Below are 21,869 nucleotides of genomic sequence, written 5' to 3'. Positions count from 1 at the left end.
ATCATAGCTTGGATCAAGCATTGATCAGAACAAAGAGTGCAATCAATCAATCAATAAAAGACTACCAGGAATGGGAAGGACAGCATGAAAGAACTAGACAAGATCCTAAAGACTAAAGATACACAACAGGGCACTAAAGTGAGAATAATCCATTCCACTGTATTTCCGATCTCCATAAATGAATGTGAGAACTGGACAGTAGAGTTGTGGTGCTGGGGAAGAGTGCTGACAATACTATGGACAGCCAGAAAGTCAACCAAATGAGTACTAGAACACATCAGGCCTGAACTTTCCCCAGAAGCCGAGATGACCAAATTGAGGCTGTCATATTTTGGCCACATCATGAGAAGACGTGACTCATTGGAGAAGACAATAATACTAGGAAAGGTGGAAGGTAGTAGAAAGAGAGGAAGATTACAGCCAGATGGATACTCATTCAGGAAAGCCTTGGGCCTCAACCTGCAGAACCTGAGCAAAAAGGTTGAGGATAGGGAGACTAGGAGATGTCTTACCCACAGGGTCACCATGAGTCATGTTGGACTTGAGAGCAGTTAACAAACATCAACAACAACAACAGTATTTAAAGGTAGCTGTTGGGTTGCTATTGTTTGTTATGATGATAAAACCAAGTAGGTTTTTTTTTACCTTACTTGCAGAAACTGCCCAGTACTTTCAGATAGCTTCTGTTATCCTTTTAAGAAAGAATAGATAATGATATAGAACATTTCTACTAAAGTATCTATTGTATCATATCTCCTTCAAAAGTTGCTTCTGAAAGTAACTAGAAATTGTTGTTTAATACATCAATAAAGGAGTTGTGCTCACTGTCTATGTTCTTTTTGAAATATGTTTTCCTTATTTCCTCTGTGTCTCTGCAACAAATAATTAGTTACAGGTAATTGTGTTACTTGTACCTAATTACTTCCAATCTCTAGATGTGCCCCTTGGCTGAGCAGAAAGGTCTCCCTTTATTAAATCTAGAAAAGCAATTACTATATCATGCTGGCTCCATGAAGTGTTGTGTCTACATAATATCCTTTTTAAGGATAAGGCACCCACAGTCTTTTAGTGATCACAACTACTTGGGAGCAAGATCACTGAATCAAATTACTGATGCCAAACTTGTGGAAAAAGTGGGTAGCTGAAGTGAGTTGTTGCAGTCGCACAATCCAGTCAGCCAGAATCCAGAAACATCCCCAAGCTATCTTCTTTCTCCCCTTCTTTTTCTGGATATCTTTTGATCAATGCCATTAAGCAGAAATGTTGTTTTGCTTCAACATTTCTATTTGTGACCTTTACCATTCCTTTGTGTATTGACTTACATGATCTGAATGAGAACACAGACTTATTTGTTTTTAAAGTTCTAATCCATTGAGAGGGGGATAACACACAGTGTAATGCTCCCCACTACCACCACCTTTTGATGGATATTTTATGTGTTGCCTTGGCCAGAGAGAATAGCTCAGCATTTGTAAAGCATAGCAAGGCTTGGTAAGAATAAGAAGATGCCAATAATTGCAGCTACCGGAAAAGAGGGAGAAATAAAACTGGCTAGTGGTGAACCCCCTCATTAGTATCAATGTTGCAAACACTAAGAGATAAAGAAAGAAGGCTAGTGGTTAGAGCAGGCAGAGGGCTTGCTATTCTCTTTGGGGTAATCTAACCGAAGCAGCATAGCAGTGATGGAGAGGGATGATGCTCAAGTTGAGCGCAGCAACTTCTTTAGGATATAACTGCCCATAGCCCTAGACTTATCTATGAGGTTCTTGGCATTCTCTGGAAATGCCATCATCTGTCATATGTCTCATAAATGAACTAGCAGTGACTACTTTCTCAATAACAAACAGCAGTTTCTGCTGATGTGTGAGATATAGTGGGAAGGATTCACTGAAGTTTGATTCTTCAGACATGCAGGAAACAACAAGCTCCCTTGGGATGTAATTAGGCTATGTCCAGAGCAAACAGTGTTCCTGTGTAAGAAACACATTTCAGATAAAGCAGCAGTGGACAACTCCATGTGGGAACAGGGCCCAGTTTCCCATGATGTCTGCACTGCACCACAACAAGCACATTGCTGTAGATCCTTTCAAAATGGCTGGATGAGGGAAAACCGACTCAGTCTAAATCCAGAGAAAACGGAGGTGCTCGTGATAGGTTCCCCTGGTCCAGGAATGGCGGTGGTTCCACCTGTCCTGAACGGGATCACGCTTCCTGTGAAGGACTCCGTGCGCAGTCTGGGGATGTTTCTTGACTCGTCGCTTCACCTTACAGCTCAGGTGAATGCGACGGTCAAGAACACCTGTTATCAGCTTCGGCTTATTCACCAGCTGCGCCCATACCTGGCCCAGAGGGACCTTGAAACGGTGGTACACGCTCTGGTAACCTCTAGATTGGATTTCTGCAATGCGCTCTACATGGGGCAACCCTTATACCATACCCGGAAGCTACAGTTGGTACAAAATATGGCAGCCAGGCTGATCACTGGTACTTCCAGGGCCAGCCATATTACACCTGTGCTAAAAGACCTGCATTGGCTGCCTATCCGCTTCCGGGCACAGTATAAGGTGTTGGTAATTACCTATAAAGCCCTACATGGCTTGGGCCCGGGATACCTGAAGGACCGCCTCTCCCCATACAATCCGCCCCGCACCCTCAGAACTTCTGGGCAGCAACTACTTAGGGTCCCAGGGGCCAGACTTACCTCCACAAGGAGGAGGACGTATTCCATCGCTGCCCCGGCCCTTTGGAACACGCTGCCCACAGAGCTCCGCTCGGCCACCTCCCTGGCTCAATTTAGAAGGGATCTAAAAACCTTCTTATTTCAAGCTGCATTCCCCGAGTGAAGCTCCAGTTGGCCTGCCTTCCTCTTCTGTTAACATGATGGATGGCTGATGGGTTTTTAATTTGCTTTTAATATGTGTATATTGTCCGTTTATTCTGTATATGCTTTGTATTTTATTGTATTGATTTTATATGCTGTTCACCGCCCTGATGAAGGGCGGTATATAAATAAAATTATTATTATTATTATTATTATTAAAATGGTGACAGGATTTGATGTCATATAACTATTTTGAGAGGGACTACAAGGAGAGAGAACCAGTATGTTGTAGTGGTTTGAGTGTTGGATTATGACTCTGGAGACAAGAATTCAAATCTCTGCTCAACTATGGACACCCAGTCGATGACCTTTCAGTCTCAGATGAAGGCAATGGCAAGCCCACTCTGAACAAATTCTGCCAAGAAAGCCCAATGATAGGGTTGCATTAGGGTCCCCTTAAGTCTGAAATGACTTCAAGGCACAAAACAACAGTGATTTTATAAAGGTCACTTTCTTCTCTTCTTTCTCCCACCGCTCATTTCATAATTCATTTATGATATCTTATGTTGGATACCTTGTGTTGCAACTAAGAAGGTCTAGAAGGGCATGTGGGATCATGGCGTGAAGGGAGTGGAGCCACAGCATCCAGCGTACGGATGTTTCGCCATGGCTCTGCTCATAGGCCGGCATAAAGTGCCAGTCTGTATTGCCCCTAGGACATTGAGCAATGAGTTCAAACTACAGGAAAAGAGATTCCACCTAAACATTAGGAAGAACTTCCTGACAGTAAGAACTGTTCGACAGTGGAACAAACTCCCTTGGAGAGTGATGGAGTCTCCTTTGGAGGCTTTTAAACAGGCTGGATAACCATCTGTTGGGAGGGCTTTGACTGTGTATTCCTGCCTGGCAGGGGTTTGGACTGGATGGCCTCTTTCAGGCCTATGATTCTATAATTTTAACAACAACAAATTGGAGTCAAAGGGCTGAAATGCAAATTATGTGCTCAAATTATTCAAACTGTGTTAGCATAATTAATTATTTCTGTGTCTTTGCAAATTTTTGCAAAAAAGAAGCAAAGGGTCAAGAATGTTAATAGCTGAGGGCAGTTAGAATGACTATAAAAAGGACAGGGAGGAAAAGTCCTTGCCATTCCTTCTTGTGCTCAGAAAAGTGATGCTTAGCTTGCAGGTCATAATGTGATTTCTGGATGTCCATACATGATAGCTAGTACCCAGTAACCTTGGTTTCCAGGACAGGAGATCTCAGATAATGATTCTGCTAATAATGTTTAAGGCCATTGGAGCCATGATTTATGCCATTTCCTTATCCATCCACTATTGCAATCATTGTAACTCATCTCCTAAACAATTTTGCCAAGCATCCCCTGCATTGGCAGCTGGAAGTCTATTCTTCCAGCAATTGGAGCATGGATGAATGCAAATATATGCAATCTATGCTGTAAATATCTATTGCATTTGGTTAGTGAAATGAGACATTACGTATTTTGTTTAATTCACTTTTAGATGAGAACTTACCAAATTCACAGATTTCTTTATTTTAAAAGACTAGCGATTTTAAAAACTGGAATAAGTGAGACAGCAATATTGTCATATTTATCATATTCTCAGCATGAGTGAACAAACTGTGGATGGAATCTTATATGACCTGTTATGTTACATAAGTAATACTATAGCTAGCAATCTAGCAGAGGCTCTAGAAAAAACCAATTACAGGATTGCAAAGATGCGTAACAGGACATCGGTCACTTTGCTGACTCAGTTACATGATTATGTAACAACAGCCTTTTATTGGATATGGATGCTGTTCAACTTTGCTGCTCTTAGCTGCCCTCCAGTCAACATCAGCTCATGAAGACATCTCCAAGACCCCTGTCCTTAACCTTTCTGCTCAGGGCCTGCAGGATCAGGTCTGTGTCCTCCCTGATTGTGTCTAATAATCCAGAATGTGGTCTTCCTCTCATTCTGCCACCCTCCACCTTTCTTAGAATCATTATCTTTACTAATGATTCATTATTCTTCAATTTGTGGTCAAAAGTACAACAGCTTCAATTTAGTCATCTTGGGCCCAGAACAGATGGGCCTTTGCAGCGCCCTCGCCATGTGCGAGGGTTGCCTGGTGGGTGGAGCACCCACACGGCAGGCAACCCTCATATGTGATGAGGGCACCGCAGCTGCGGCGCACCCACCAGACAGGGTGCGTAATGGTGATGTCGCAGCTGTGCTGCTTCCAGATGGGGAGCGCAGCTGCAATGTCACCGTGCCAGCTCTGGCACTTTGCGGCGTTGCAGCAGCACCGCAAAAAGGAGCTGCTTCTGGGCGCTCCTTTTTTTGCTCTGCATCAGCGCTGTGCAATTTGGTTGCTGCGGCACTCCTGCAGAGCAAAGAGAGGTGCCGGGGAGGCACTTCTTTTTGGCGCTCTGTACTGCACCTAGGTTTCCAGAGAGAGCTCAGGCTTGATGTGTTCTAGAACCCAGCTGTTTGTCTTCTTCCCTGTTCACGGTATTCTCAGTACCCTTCTCCAGCACCACATGTTAATGGGTTGATTTTATTCCTATTGGCTCTGCCCCCCCCCCCCCCCCAATCCAGCTCTCTCATATAGTAATGGGGAATACAATGGCTTGGATGATCCTCACTTTCGTGTTCAGAATTATGCCTTTCTATTTCATTAATTTCCCCAGTTCTTTCAAAGCTGCCCTTCTCAACCCTAGTCTTCTGGTTTCTTGACTGCAGTCTCCATTCTGATCCTTGTTTGTGCCAAGGTATGGAAACTCTTTGACGATTTCAGGTTTATCATAATTCTGATTCTCACAGACGCAAGTCCACTTCGAACGATATAATGGCCCAACAGGATTTTAGCCATCACTTTTAGCTTCAGATGGCTTATGTAAGAGCGCTTGTGCCACCTTTTAATTGTCCATTTTGTGTTTTCCCCCCTGTCTTTATTGCTCAGTGTATCTTGAAAATGTGCACATCTTTAAAAGACAGATCGATCTAGCCTACCATCTCACCCATTATATGTCTCTACATCTGGTGTGGGAAAGCAAAGCAAGGGCAAATTGGCAAACACCTTTAGTTTGGAGACACTATAACAGGTTCCCCTCCCACCAAGCTGCTTCAGCTTGTTTCTATGGTCAACACATTTGTCATCCAATGGTCCAGTTGCATTCCTTTTTACTGCATGCCGTCTGTTAGAATCTAAAATAAAAGAAGGGGGAAGGGTTCTGCTTGTGTTCGGTAGACGCAATATGCCTAGCCCTGACTTTTTAACAGTCTGGGGAAAATACCATAAAACACAAGCTCAAACTGCAACAGTTTTACTATTAAAGAACTTGGTTTATTTGTTCTGACATAAATCCATGCCTATTTAAATTATGGAGGGGCTGTTGGGAGAGGGAAAATGCTTGGATACTCAGTTTCTCAAAAAACCTGGTGTTTAGGTGCATTTAGTATGCGTCTTGTTGCACTGCTTAAATGGAACACATTTGTTAGCCAATAACTCTGCTTCTTAGTTGCTGCTATAGAGTGTGTGTCTGTGTGTGTGTGTGTGTGTGTGTGTGTGTGTGTGTTTAAGTGCAAGTGTATGAGGGAAGAAAAACATCTTAATGCTTATATCATTAAGATCTTTTTTTGCATTACATTTGTGAAAACACCATGATACTGAAATATCTTGATATTGCAGTGTTTACAAAATATTGTTGATTTGTACCTGGTATTATAACAGTCACTCTGAGAGTCACACATTGTTTTCATGTCACTATTCAAATATACGCAAACATGGTCTGCAATTGTGTGTGGTTCAGCATAATGTAGTAGTTCTCCATGTGCGCCTAAATTAGGTTGAGCCAAATACCACCCCCAACTTACTATGCAGCCTGTGAAGACCCAGCCCAGGGTCATTCTCTGCCTCAGGAGGACTAGGCAGGATTGGAGAAACATCTGGCTATATTCCTGGGGTGCTCCAGAGATCACAGTGCTACTGTAATTGTTATGGATTGCCCTGGACCTGACTTAGAGGGACAGTCAGAGGACTCAGACTCTGAAGATATGGAGGAGGCTGAGACAGGGGCAGATCTAGGGCTGCCTGGATCAGCAGTGCCAGGTCAGGGTCAGGAAGCTGCTGAGCAAGAAACAGACTCTATGGACTCTGGGCTGAAGGTACTAGGACCTGTGGAGTGAAGACAAGTCAAGGAGTCTTTGAGGCGTTCTTCCAGGCTAGAAGCCAAGAGGAGAAATAATAATAATAATAATAATAATAATAATAATAATAATGTTTCAGCTGAGAGAAACAGGTGCCTTTTAAAAGACCTCCAGCTGCAGAGATTCTTTCCAACCAACAATCAGTCTTGCAGCCTTGTTGTTCCTGTGTTCCTTGCTCTTGGATTCATAACTCTGGTTATCTGATCCCTGGACTTGCCTTGTGACTATGCTCTTGTCTCTGCTTTTTGCTGTGACTGACTGGTTTTGTGTGACCTTCAGACTGGACTCTAGACTATTCCTTATATATTCCTCTGCTGTGCTGCTCTCAGTAGAGGTAAGCAGGACAGTAATCACCTTACAGCCATCTATAAGGAGATACCTAGAAGGCTCTCCAATTCTACTCACTTCCCATGAGACACAGAATGGTGGGGAAGTGAGGAAGCCAGGGCCTGTACAGAATGTCCAAGTGGGACCTTTGGACTCTCCAAAGGAAGAGAAGGAATACCTACCTCTGCAACACTCCCCAAAAGAACTTATGCACACAAAAAGGAAAATTGTGTACGTATACCACTATGCACATTTATGTTAACAATCATCCCTAGACCTGCCAAACACACACACACACACACACACACACACACACACACTGTATCTGTGTATACATATATAACTCCCCCTCTCCTGTTTACTGAATTGATGATTTACCCATTTGATCATCTTCAGGGATGAATGGGCATTTGCCATGTTCAAATCTAATATTGAGTGAATGCAAACAAGTCACACCAAGTCAAATATATAGAAATGTGTCCATTTTTCAAATGTGAGCTAGCACGCAGCTGTACAAGTGACTGTCTTAAATCTAATGATGTAGTAAACTGATCATCATATTCACTCATTCTCTTCAGTGAGTCATTTTAATGATGATAACATGAAAGGATATAGTTAAATAAGTTTTCTGAAATTATGTCTGTGATTATTCTCTGCAAGAAATATATGTGATTCCCAACCCTGGCTTAGAGTTTCATGTTAAAAGAGACATCAAAGAATCCAGTGAAGTTAGTCAAGAGAATATATTTGGTTGAAGTGCATAAAACACTAACAAGATTTGTGGATGTGTGTTCCAAAGCCGTACCTAAACCATTTCTGTTTAACCTGCTCTTTGAAGCATTGGAGGGGAAGTGGGATGAACCCTGATAGTTACATTTAGAAGAGCAATCAAAGAAAAGCAGTTACGTTTCCATCGCTTTGATAGTTACCGTTTTCTAGTACAATGCAAAGAGCGAGCTCCCATCAGTGGCAGCTGGTGGCTTCCATGTCAATGAGATAGTGAATCCTCTCCGTTTCAGTCTGAATTTTAAAAGATCTATTCAAAGTGCTGAACACAGTCTCCAAAATATCTTTGATAGCTCCTTTAGAGCAAAGGGAAAAGGCTAGTTCTGTGAATAATCTCCCAAGGAGATGCAAAGACCCTGTATGAGCCATGCTTTGTCTGCTTAGGTTCTATTTTCATTTCCTATTTAACAGAGGAGTGTGCCTTGCAAGAAGTGTATATATTTATTTGTTGCATTTTTATCCAGATCTTCCTGAAAGAACTCAGGGTAGTCTTCACCACATTGACCCATCCCTCTTTTATCCTCCCAATGATATTGTGAGACGAATTGAAATAGAGAGATGGGGGGACTCATCCAAGATCAACCAATAAACATCCCTTGGCATCTTGTTAGCAAATTACAATGTCATAAATTTGCCTTAAAACATCACAACTCACTTTTTTAAGTCATTGTGTAGGTTGGAATTCTTATGTAGTTCATTAGTGCACATTGTTATCCAATATATGTTTACAATATCATCCCTGGTGGCTTTTCCTTTTCTGAACCCAGCTTTGATGCCTAAAATTTCATGTTCCATATATATGATAAAAAAGCACCTTTATTTAAGACCTTGAGCATCACTTTCCTTGCATGGGAGGACAATGCAGCAATCACAGGTGTTCCCTTTCTTGGGAACTGGAATATTTATTGAGCATTTCTTATATGTGGATCACTGTTTGATTTTGTGTATTTGTTGGCAGATTTTTGTTCCAATTTGGATAGATTCCATCCCTATAGCTTGAAACAGCTCTACTGGAATGCCATCTGTTCCTGATGATTTATTCCCCCCATGTTTTTTGAGAGTTACTTCTACATCACTTTCTAAAACTGGATCATTGCCAAAGGTTTCTTCCTTAAAGGCATTCTTTCATATAATTTATGTAGTTCCTCAATATACTGCATTCATCATTTATTTATTTTTATCCTGATCATATAATAGATTCCGTTGCTAGCTGTATAATGTCCCAAATATTTGTTTGAATTTCCCTTTAATTTCTTGGATTGTGTCGAACAATCTTCTTGTTCTACCTTTTGTGTTGTCTTCTGTTTCTATGCACTCACTGCTATAATAGTCTTCTTTATCCCTATGTACAAGTCATTGAGGATTCTCATCCTAAGGTGGTCACCTTTTAATTTTGCTTCTCACCTGTGCTTAACTGTTTGGAAACTTTCATCGGTCATCCAATGACACCATCAGTATGTTATAAATAATGGCACATAATATTTGTTCACTGCAAAGCACTCACATTGTCTGTATCATGGTCCCATGGGAATGTACCTATGTTCACATGTCCATGTGTGTGCGTACACACAAACACACATGCAGAGTTTGCCAATTGTTATACAACAGCCTACCCTGCCTTCTTATGTTTAACCTGAAAACTTCAGGTAATAGAAAGCTGCTGATTTGGTAATCCCACATGGCAGATGTTATTGGACTACAGTGCATATTCCCCTTATCCAGGGGTCTGATGGGAGTTGTAATCCAACAATATATGGAAGTACATGGGCACCTAGTGTAACCCAGATCTACAACTAGGCTTAAATCATGTTAAAGTGAAATAAATGCATATAATTTCCCTTTTCTTTCACCTCCATTCCTTTTCTGTTCCTCTGTTTTCCCCCCTTCAGTTACACTAGGATTAACAATATAATGGCTTGGACAATTCTGAATTTAGTGCCCAGTTGTATTTCTTTACCCTTTAGGATCTTACCTATTTATTTCATTATTGCCCTTTCCAGTTACAGTTTTCTTCTTATTTCTTGACTGCACTCTCTACTCTGATCAGTGTTTGATCCAAGCTATGGGAACTCTTAACTATTTTGATTTCCTCATTATCTAGACTGGATTTATGTAAATCCTCCATGGTCTTTATTATTTTCTTGTTATTGTTTCCTTTATGTTCAACAGCAAGCTTGCCTTTGCATTTTCTTTCTTGACCCTCTTTAGTAATTGTTCCTCACAGAAAAGGCAATAATGCTAGGAAAGGTAGAGGGCAGTAGAAAGAGGTAGAGAGAACACCAGATGGATAGTCAAGGAAACTATGGCCTTGATCCTGCAGGGACCCAGCAGAGCAGTTGAGGACAGAGGAGCTTCATTCATGGGCTCGACATAAGTCGAAGTGGACTCAAAGACAGCTGGCAACAACAACAACTATGATCTATCCCTACTCACAGCTCTTGTTAATTCCTTAGCTGGGATCCTGGTTGTAGTGCATCCATCTCCAAATCCCTATGCCAGAAGAGCTGCTGCTGGATTGTCGAAAACTCATGGGGACAACCTTTTAATGAACAAATAATGAGGGAAGAATTTCAGAAAGAGAGGAAAATGTCCTTACAACGACTGCAGATTGTGTAAATTTATGCTCTTTCAAAAGCCAATCTCTTTCACAGTCTTTCAGCCGAAGTACTACAAAGGCATGCAAAACCCTGCAACGTGTGTGTAAGTCTCGGAAAATCATAGCAGGTCTGCAGAATGTGTAAAGATGCATACTGTAGTGTGAGTGTGCTTTTAACAGTATACTGTGTTGGTCTGAGGAGTGAGGTTTGCTGCAAGAAACACACAAATAATGGATTCATAAAAACACTATAGTCAGCTAGGAAGATCACCAGTCGAACATCATAAAATCTTTGTGGCTGTGTTTCCTTGATGATCTCCCCTGCCTGCCTCCCTTTGATATTACTGTGTTTTATGTTGCAAAGCAGTGCTGGTATTTAGCTTCCCCACATGCAGATATTTTCAAAAAGGAAGCCCATTAAAGCATCTCTCTCCTGCTGAGCAACCTGTAGGGTTGTTTTGGTCCTGTTTATAAGAGATGTTTATAAGGCTGATCTCTGCAATGAATACAAAGTTGTAGGCACTGTAAGAGTTACAGTAATGGTCTTTTTTGTACTTTTAATTTGATGTGTTTTTCATAAAAGCCAAAAGAGAATAAAAAAAGAAGATAAGGGTTTTTTGAATATCTCAGCAGAAAGTGGAGATCCTAAGGACTGAGTGAGTCAGGAGGCTATTGTTGCAGCATAAAGATGAGCAGCCATTTTCAATGACTTAAAAAGAGAGTAAGTTGACTCATTCATACTCCTCTCATCAAGCAGTGATGTGTAAAAACACCAATCATGGATGAAGTATCTATCCTAGTTTCAAAAGCAGTAGCTTTCTATGTATGTGGCTCACATATTCAGTTGAAACTCTCTTTTGAGTTGACTGTTTAGAGCTGCCAGGGTGAGAACTAAGAACCAAAGTATCTGGCACCAATTCCTTGTCCCCCACTCTGCCAAGAATGGTTAGCAAGTACCATAATTCAGTTGGGCTGAGGTTTACACAAGTGCTATACCAGAAGTGTCTGAAATATATCCATTCATCATAACTGTCCCTATGCTCATACACTCAAGGAACCTCTAAAGATTCAAGCAGCTGTGTTACTGAATATCAACAAATAAGTTGGTAATTTACGCCTACACTAGGAACAGGTATCTTTAAAAACAAATGGTCTTGTGAAACTTTGCTGTTGCGTGCCTTCAAGTCATTTTCAACTTCTGGCATATCTAAGGTGAACCAATCGGATGGTTTTCTTGGCACTTTTCTTTGGGGTGGGGTGTCATTGCTGTCATTTGAGGCTCAGAGTGTGACTTGCCCAAGGTCACCCAGCGGTTTTAAATGGTCAAGCTGGGATTCAAACCCTAGTCTCAAGGATCATAGTTTAATGCTTGATCCCATGCTGGGTCTAGTGGGTTGTAATTGCCCATTTGAAACCAAGTCATACCCTGCACTACAACCGAGATTCCACCTAAACATTATGGGGAAGTTCCTGACTGTAGGAGCTGTTCAACAGTGGAGCACATTCCCTCAGAGTGTAGTGGAGTCTCCTTCCTTGGAGGTCTTTAAACAGAGGCTGGATGACCACCTGTCAGGGATGCTTTGATTGTGCAGTCCTCCTTGGCAGAGGGTTGGACTGGATGGCCCTTGCAGTCTCTTCCAACTCTATGATTCTAAGAACAACACATGGAAAGTCAAGATTAGAAAAGGCTCCCTTTTAGGCAAATGACATCTGTTTCCTCACTCAAAATGATGTTGTTGTAGCAGATGCTGCAAATGGATCGCAGTGTGATGTACAGTCATACTCACACAGCAGTACAGATGAAATAATCACTGTGCTTGAATATATTGTAATCAGTTTTAATTAGGTATTGTTGCTGCATAAGTGTACACTGAAGTGTTGTTTTTATTTCTTAAGTTTAGAAATGCATCTTTAAAATCAGCAATTTGTAGTGTTAGAAATTGGTGCAGATGTTGACCTTTTTCTGTCTTTTAACTAACAAAACATTTTCCCCATATCAGAAAACTAACTCATTCTCTTTTCAAAGGGAGGGAATCCAATTCTCTTATCTATATGTGCATCCTGGATATTGGCCAAACAAGAAGGTCAGACTTCTCTAAAGGTCAAAATAGCTTAATTTAATATCTTGGATACTAAGTATGTCTGTGTGTATGTGTGTGTGTTATTGTGACCTATAAAAAATTAAGTAAGCCCAGAATTTCTCAGGTGTTCACTTTTCTTGTTTATCTGTGAATGTCTTTGTTTGCTTATACTGCTCCCTAGTGAACAATTGTTTTGAATGTAGCTTTGGGATAACATGGGGTAGAGTGAGTCCAGATGTAGTATGTGATTCTTTGGGGTTCACCTGCCTCCCCAAGATCACTAGAACCTGAATGTTTAAATGGACATGTGTGCAGAAGAATAAAGGCAAAGGGGATCTGTGTCGGCCTGTGGCTTTATTGGGAGGAAGTGGAAGTGAAGATGTCTTCAGCAACCAACTGAAGGAGACACTGGTGTATGGAGGCACTGACAACACCAAGCATGACTCTGCTTCAGTGATGGCTTGGAACTTCTGGGAGGAGAAGGTCCAGGAGCAGTAATGAGGGAGATGATAAGGGTGGCCAGCATGGGGATGCAAGCTAGGAAGGCTGACGTGAAGGTGGGTGTGAAGGCAAGGTGGACAGTGGAACAAACTCCCTCGGAGTGTGGTGGAGTCTCCTTCTTCAGAGGTCTTCAAACAGAGGCTGGATGGCCATCTGTCAGGGATGCTTTGATTTAGATTTCCTGCATGACAGGGGGTTGGACTGGATGGCCCTAGTGGTCTCTTCCAACACTATGATTCTGTGGATGTGAAAGGCCTGGAGATGACTGAAGAACCAGAAGAGCCCTGGTCTGGGTAAGAGCAGTGTAGTAGTCATGATAAACACTCTGTTGGTTGATCAGTTCAGAGTTGCAGAGGAAGAGGAGAAGTAAAGAAGTTTATGGGGAAGACTGTGCTCTATTTTAACTTTTTGTATGCTTTTAATGATTTTATACTTGGCATACACTATTTCTTTAATATGATTCTAATTGTGTTTACAAATTCATAGTTCAGGTTTTAGCTGATTGTTTTTGTGACCCACTTTGGGTCCCCTTCCAGGAGAAAGGTAGACTATAAATGAAACAAACAAACAAACAAACACTCTGACCACTATACAACATTGGCTCTTGATTTTGGGCTGCAGTATCCATGATTTGACCATGCTGTGTGGAACTTAGGTTTGTTGCATATTGCAAAATATTTGGAGAGCCAAAGGTTTCTCTAAGTGTAACAGATATGAGATCTATGCAAAAATTGGTTCTTCTCCACCAACGTTATTTGAGAATCACTGCAACGATGGATAGCCTTGTTCCTCTAAAGCAAAGGAGAATGCTCATCTTCCTTGCTTCTACCTTAAGTGATTTCATTTGGATAATGTTGTAAGCTGCTCTTTCCAAATGGGGCATAATTAGTACAAATTTATGATTATGATAATTTATTTGCTGCCGTGCTATATGTAGAAGTGGACTTAATCCAAGACTGTCCCTGAATTGCTTCCATAGCTCATTTTGTGCTTTGGCAATGCTTGACAGGAGCATTTCAATTCTGAGCATGCTTAATATCGAGAGAGGGAGGGAGTGATAAATTTAGAGTGTGCTTTAGACCATTATTCTGACATTTTTTATTTAACGATCGAGGCATTAAATTTTTTTCACATCCCAATCCAGTGCCGTGGATGACTAAATATTCAACCCATTATGAGCAAGTGCACAATAGATACCTCTGATAAAGCAAAAGGAGTTCAATATAAATTAATCTCTAATCTTCTTTCTTTCCTACCTGGTTTTTGTTTCTTTAAAGTGCAGCACCTGTTTCAATTCAGATATGGAAATTCAGCACACTCTCATACCTCTTCTCATTCTTTTTTTCCCCCATTTGTGTCCCCTGCAGAGACCTTCTAGAGTTTTGTTCTATTTTTCCCCAAGGAAAACTCAAACTGCTGGGAAGAATAAAGTAAAATGAAGAAAACAGTAGTGTCTCATTCTTGAAAGAAACATCTTTAAAGTCCTAATGCTTTGGAAGCACTCAACAGCTGTAGAGGAAACACAGTATGAGATTCAAACCAAGCCAAATATTTCTAGGAATTGACTAGAATTAAAGCAGCATCTGAAGCAATACCTAATAACCAAGTGAAAGATTTTTCATGTACTCTGCTCTCCCTTACAAATAATCATCCAGCTCCACTAAATTGTAGCATTTTTGTCTTAATGTTCCTTCTGCTTAATGTTTTCCCGTTGCTCAGATCATCATTCTTTTTAAGTACTGCTCATTAACATAAACATTTTTCTTTCACCTAATCTCACAAAATTTCAGCCTCAGCAAAACAATAGATCACTTCCACCTAGAGGACCGTGAATGTCTTAAGGTAAAGCAGGAATAGTGTGTACCTATATGGTATGCCTCTTCTTTTCCTGTCTTTTGTTCTTTGTCTTTGTGAAATGACTGTTTCAGTGCTGCAACATTTTTGCCCTTGGAGGATGTTGCGGTTGCATTGGCGGGTATTGTTAGAGTTTCAGAATCCATACTAAAGTAATATATATGTTAGGTTCCCTCCAAGGTCATTGAAAAAGGTGCAAGATTTTGATCTTTTTAGATCTGTTTATGTGGCAAAAAGAAATATAACTGCCACTGTTGCTGGAATAAAGTCTACATAGTCAGCCATTTCACACTATATAATTACCAAGCTATAATGCCATTTTAACTGACATACCAACATCCAATGGAATCTTGGCACAAGAACTGGGTGTCAATTCCAAATATACCCACCCCCCAAAAACAACTTCAAATCCCATAGGAACTGCAGATTCCATAAGATGTTGGCATAGCAGTTTAAGTGGGATTAATAACAATTCAGTTGCATGGGATGAAAAGGCTCCCACATGCCAACCACCACCTATTTTGAGGGTGTAAAATGCAGCTGGCAAATGCCTTTCCATCCTTAAGTGAAACATATTTTGCTTAGTATATGGTAAACAGAAGTTGAGATAAACAAGACAGCTTTTGTGTTAGCAAGTCTGGAGCTAATTCAGAAAGTCAGTAGAAGCCAAATTGGGTAGCTTAATTTAGCAGTTGGAGAATAAAGTCCCAGCTTCAGGTTATGTAAAATGTTTTTTTCCTCTAGTGTAGGATCTTGCTAATGTAGTACTAATTTAATATTCTCAAAGTCTCTCTCTCTCTTTCTCTCTCTGACTCTCGCTCTCATATACACACCACATGTGTACAAAGAGAGAGAGAGAGAAGATTGTTAGGATCAAAAAACATTTAGAACATTTCCTAATCAAAAGTGATCTACTCAAGGTTCAAACTATCATAATGAGCCTCTCTGTGGAGGACATTTTACAGATGAGGTACAACTACCCTAAAGATTCTCTTTCTTAGCCATCCACACAAAACTCACCTCAGTTTGCAAGAGCACTTGGAGAATGATGTTAGAATCTGGGAACAGATATGAAGGAGAATAAGCTCTATCCCCAAATCATCTGGAGCTCTAAAATGTAAAGCAGGCACTTTGGATTTTGTTCAAAGCCTCCATTTTTCCTGTCTGTTTTTCCTATTTTTCCATGCAGAATCCATAGTTCATAGTAGCATCCAGCAGAGATTACCAAAATCATCATCATTGTCATCATCATCATCCCCACCACCATCACCTCTCATGTCTTCCATAGAGAGCAAAATGAAGTATGTGAGGGGAAAATATTGGAGGAAAACATGGACAATATGAGTTATGATGCTTTGATCAGTATTACTGCCTAGACTACTACAAGCTGAATCCATAGTTCGTAATATTCCTCCATGCCACACCCAATGTGCTTGTTGATCTAATGCATTTATGCATAAATACAATGTAATCAATTATTTTGAGATAGCATATGTGACATAACCCAAATATAACAGCCCAATGCAGTGTTTCTTGATTTCTTCTCTCATCCCTCCCCACTTTTTTGCTCCTTCTATTCGCAGCTAACCAACTTGATGGATCGTGCAGGGAAAGGGGGGGAGAGAAGAAGCCCGCTGTTTGGCATGGATTCTAATTGGCTGTGATGGTTTGAGGCTGCAGATTTGTTTATAAACTAGAAAATCTACAAATTGCCAACCATCTGCACAGAACAGTGTGCTAATGAATGCCTGTAGCCCACAGATCCATAAGCTGATTACCTAGACAGGACAAGACCTTCTTCCACTGGTTCCCGGCTGAAGTTATCTCTCTGAGCTGGAGATGGGGAAATAAATTGTGACTTAACTGCCATTTGCTAATGCCTATAGATCTGGAAGGTCTGCCTCTAAGAGCAGATTCTACATTTTTGAATGTTTTGATGGAGACTGCTGATTCTGCCTTTAATTTGCCTGCTCTGCAGTGCCAATTAGCCTGGTACTGTTTAGTGTAAGCTGGTTTCTGCCAGCTTTCCACAGCAAATAATATCTTACAAAGAGTGCCTGGGGATTTGGATGCGTACAAGATCCACAGCTTCTCACTCCTTATAAAGAAGTGTGGCATCTTTGGAGTTTCAAGGTACTTTTGTGCATCAGGTTGAGAGGATGCTGCAGAGGGTGGGGCTGGGGAGTTTATTTGCTGAGTTGATTTGTATTCTGCCTGGCTTCCAGAACTGGGATCTAAGGCAGTTTACGGCATAATTTTAAATAGTTTCAATAAAACACAGTACATTATAAAAACTGATATGCAATAAAACAAATTAAAACCCAATTGAAATAGTTTAAAGGTTTCATCACTGCTGTTGTTGTTAAAAGTTAAAGACATTGGTTAAAATGCTTGTCATTAGCAAACAGAATCATCCAAGCCATGGTATTCCCAATCGCCATGTGTGGATGTGAAAGCTGGACTGTGACGAAAGCAGACAGAAAGAGGATCAACTTGTTTGAGATGTGATGCTGGAGAAGAGTACTGAGACTACCATGGATGGCCAAAAAGGCAAACAAATGGGTCCTAGAATAGATCAAGTCTGAATTCTCCCTGGAAACTAAGATGACAAATTTCAGGTTGTGGTACTTGGACCACATTATGAGAAGGCATGACTCACGGGGAGGCATGACTCATTGGAAGTCATGAGAAGGCATGACTCATTAGAAAAGACAATAATGCTGGGAAAGGTACAAGGTAGTAGAAAGAGAAGAAGACTGCCCACCAGATGGATGGACTCAATCAGAGAGATCATAGGCCTGAATGTACAGGACCTGAGAAGAACAGTGGAGAACAGCAGGTCTTGGAGATGTCTCACTCACAGGATCACCATGAGTTGAGGTTGACTTGAGGGCAGTTAAGAACAACAGCAGAGACAAAAGGAGAGTGTGACGCCACACAACAGGTACATGGACTGTGAGAAACATGAATCAGAAGATGTTATGCATAGTAAAACAAGAAATAGAACATAAATGTTGCAATACTTGGGGTGAGTGAGCTAAGAGGAAATAGAATGAGACATTGTATGTCAGATAATTACACAGTTTTTGCTCAAGAAATTAAAGTCTTAGAAGATCTGAAGCTATGCAGCATGAAGATGTCCTTGATCCCAATTCATGCTTGTATTTTATATGTATTTTAAATGTTTCATTGTATTATGCTAAGACCATTGGTCAAATGCAATAAAACTTGGCTTGACTTATCCCAGATCTATTGGCAACCAACCACATTGTGTGATTAACAATCTACGTATCCTTAGTTCTGGAAAGGTAGTGTGTAAGTGCTCCAAGTCATTGAATTAATCCTCCCTTCCTGCTTGTCCTGTTTATATTGTCCTCAGGTGGAATGGCTGAAGAATGAAGAACTTGTTGATGCTGAGGAGGATGAGAACATTGACACCCGAGCAGATCACAACCTGATCATCCGCCAAGCCCGACTTTCCGATTCCGGGAACTACACATGTATGGCCACCAACATAGTTGCCAGGAGAAGAAGCCTGTCAGCCACAATTGTGGTCTATGGTAAGTGGATGTGAACTTTGTGCCCTGCAATGAGTTGATTTGTTTTGATAATCAGGGATTTTGTTCATTTCATTTAGTATGTAAGAATTTCTAATAGAGATTTGAATTGGAGGGGGGCCCTTTAATGGTCTTTGAACAGCAAAGCAGGCAAACCTGCCCCTGACCCCTTTCCTTATCTCTAACATCAGTTTTGTGTTTGTTTGCAGAATTTAAAAGTATACAACCTTTGATCAGAATGAGGTGCCAGTAGATTGTACAAAATATCACTTGCATATAAGCAGTCTTCTGAAGCCAGGGCTTTGGCTCCTCAGTAATATAGAGAAAGCATACAAGCTTTAGACCTGAAGGTTCTATATATTGATTATACTGTTGAATTGATGAATTTCAAGTGTGGTAATAGTGCAATGATTCAGTGTATGTATCAGGAATTCCATAAATAAGGATATCATTCAGTTGTTGCGGTTATCAAGACAGTCATGGAAAGAGCTATGTTCTAGGGATTTATTCTCTTTTTAGATAGTGTGAGGGATTACTGGAAGTCTGGAGGCCTATTTTATTCCCTCCATCCAAAAACAACTATTGGCTGCACCAGCCTTTCTGATGAAACCCAAAGTAGCTGTAAATCTATTCTGGTTTCAGCTATGACCCTCACATACATTAAATAAGGGGATATAAGGGGGCATGTGATATGTTTTAAAGGTAAATAGAATCATAGAATCGTAGAGTTGGAAGAGACCACAATGGCCATCCAGTCCAACCCCATTCTGCCATGCAGGAAATCCCAATCAAAGCATCCCCGACAGATGGCCATCCAGCCTCTGCTTGAAGACCTCCAAGGAAGGAGACTCCACTACACTCCGGGGAAGTTTGTTCCACTGTTGAACAGCCCTTAACAATGGTCAATGCTTTTCTGGCACACTGCACACAGTATAATTGTAGCTAACCTCCCAGTGTTATGGCCAGTTCATCACACTTTTATTTGGAATTATTTATTTATTTATTTATTTATTTATTTATTATTGGCTCTCATACTACATCCAAAAACTCATTGAAATGGTTGTCTATTCTCCTCAGCTTTAGGAAACATTACCTTGTCTTCCAATGACTATTGTTTAAAACTGAACTTGTTATTTCTGCACCCACAAAGTTTTGCATTCCTATGGACATTCTCACTATATAGGTCTGTGCCTGGTCTTTCCACTCCAATAAATGCATCAGAGCAAGTAGGCTTAAATCTATGAAAGCCCATGTTCCCAACTTCTACGTATCACATCTCAAAGGTGCTGCAAGACCCCTTTGCATATAACAGATACAGTTACACTAAAAATGCAGTGATGTTATCTCTACCACTACCATTTTCCTTGACTTTTTGCCCCTTAGGTTATAATAGTAAAGTAAAGAAGCCATTACAAATAAATCATTATCTGTAACTAATTACTTGCCGACTTTGTCTTTGGGGCCTTGACACAAGTTTTTTGTCTGTTGGATCTGGGGTCTAGCTAGAAGCAAAAGGCTCCTTGGCATATATCTTGAATAAGGTTTTTCCCCCCTTTTCCCAGACAAATAAATGACTTGTCTGTGGCAAATGAATAATTGAGAGATCCTCCTTCACCGTTCTAAAAATATCACTCCGATTAAGATATTACAATATACATTTTAATTAGTGAATAGAATAAACCAGTTAACAGCAAGAGCACTAATTAGCTCTGAAAACCTGTTGATTGACGGTGCTAACATGCCTCCTTGATAACTTAACACCCATTACACCAAACAGCCATTACAAAATGACATGCTTCACCACAAGTTATTAAAACGTAGCTAGGCAACCATGGTGCAAACAGGCAATCCGAAATAGCTAACCCATCCCAAGGGTCAATAACGGAGAGAAATAAAATGTGTGTTGGGTTGTGCAAAAGCAAACCCTGGGCTATGCTACCAATGCTTAATGCTTAATGCTTCTATTATTGCTACCAAACTTTTTATATTACTTTATTTGTTTTTTTATTTTCGCCAGTATGTACGAATAACAGCATCTCTACCCAGACAGTTTCCACAGTACATGCTCAAAGATGGGGGAAGTGGGGGCAGAAATTGATTTTGGAGCAATATATAGCCAAGGGGAAGATCAGATTGTGTGAAAATGAGATCACAGTGACTCAAGAAAAGCTTTATTGAAGAAGTGGCTCTTAGATATATAAGATGTGAGGCACTGCCTAAATCCCACTCAGTGTATTGGTCTGTCAAGCCAGCTCTGATTGGCAGTTGGTCTCCCAGGCCTCAGCAGGAAATCTTTTTAATGAGACTTTACACCATAGTTGCATATAACAGTGTATCCCCCTTCATGTCTCATTCACATGAAGAGGGGCATCGTAGGGGCACAGCTGCGCTGTTAGTACTGGTTGATATATTGAGTTGTTGTTGCTGTTAGTGCTTTGCAGCGATGCGTTTGCATGTGTTCCTGAGCTTGTGTGTGTTTCATTTTATTAGCATTGCTAGATTATCTATTTAAACAAAAGCATTGTAATAAAGATGGCAAAAGATGATTTGAGAAAGACTTCACAATCCTATATGTTCTGGAATCAGACCGGTGCTAGGCGTAGCAATATGCCGCACCCTGGCCTTACTATATAGCCTCTGAAGTTCCCTACCCGCACAGCTATTCTTGCCTTATGGGGAGTTGGCAAGATGGGAGAAACAACTGGCTATGTCCCTGTAGCCAGAACCAAAATGATTGTATCAGTACTGGGATCTGTTGAGGTCCCCCAGAGGTCTCAGTGGTGCTGTGATCATTTCACATCTCACCACGGAGACATGGCTAAGTGCTTCTTCACTGTTGCTCACTCTCCATGAAGCATGGAATAGTTGTATACGTAGGGTGGTATTGGTTCAGAGACTGTATGGTAAATCCAGAGTGACTTTGAGCTCTGAGGAAGGGAATAGCAACCTCTGCAATGCCCCCCCCCATATATTGGGGGGGCATTGCAGAGGTTACTATCCCTTGGTGCTCTAAGTAACACTGGACTTACCATACAGTCTCTGTATAAATATTTGGGGCGGGGGGCATTGCAGAGGTTGCTGTTCCCTTCCTCAGTGCTCAAAGTCACCCTGGACACTATATATATAAAT

The 21,869-nt window shown here is 40.9% G+C and overlaps 1 protein-coding gene across 2 annotated transcripts in view; it reads left to right on the top strand.

The window, feature by feature from the left end:
* UNC5D (unc-5 netrin receptor D) overlaps positions 1 to 21,869 on the top strand; it is a 261,428-nt gene that overhangs the window by 170,117 nt on the left and 69,442 nt on the right. For both annotated transcript variants that reach the window (XM_089537360.1, XM_089537359.1), the window contains exon 5: positions 18,563 to 18,743. In XM_089537360.1, the coding sequence (XP_089393486.1) occupies positions 18,563 to 18,743 (181 nt within the window). The remainder of the gene's footprint in view (positions 1 to 18,562; positions 18,744 to 21,869) is intronic.

Source organism: Sceloporus occidentalis, unplaced genomic scaffold, assembly GCF_023333645.1.
Source record: "Sceloporus occidentalis isolate IW3139 unplaced genomic scaffold, rSceOcc1.0.p SCAF_9, whole genome shotgun sequence".
NCBI lineage: Eukaryota > Metazoa > Chordata > Lepidosauria > Squamata > Phrynosomatidae > Sceloporus > Sceloporus occidentalis.
Note: the sequence above shows the minus strand (reverse complement) of the source record. Positions and strands in the feature narration are given on the sequence as shown.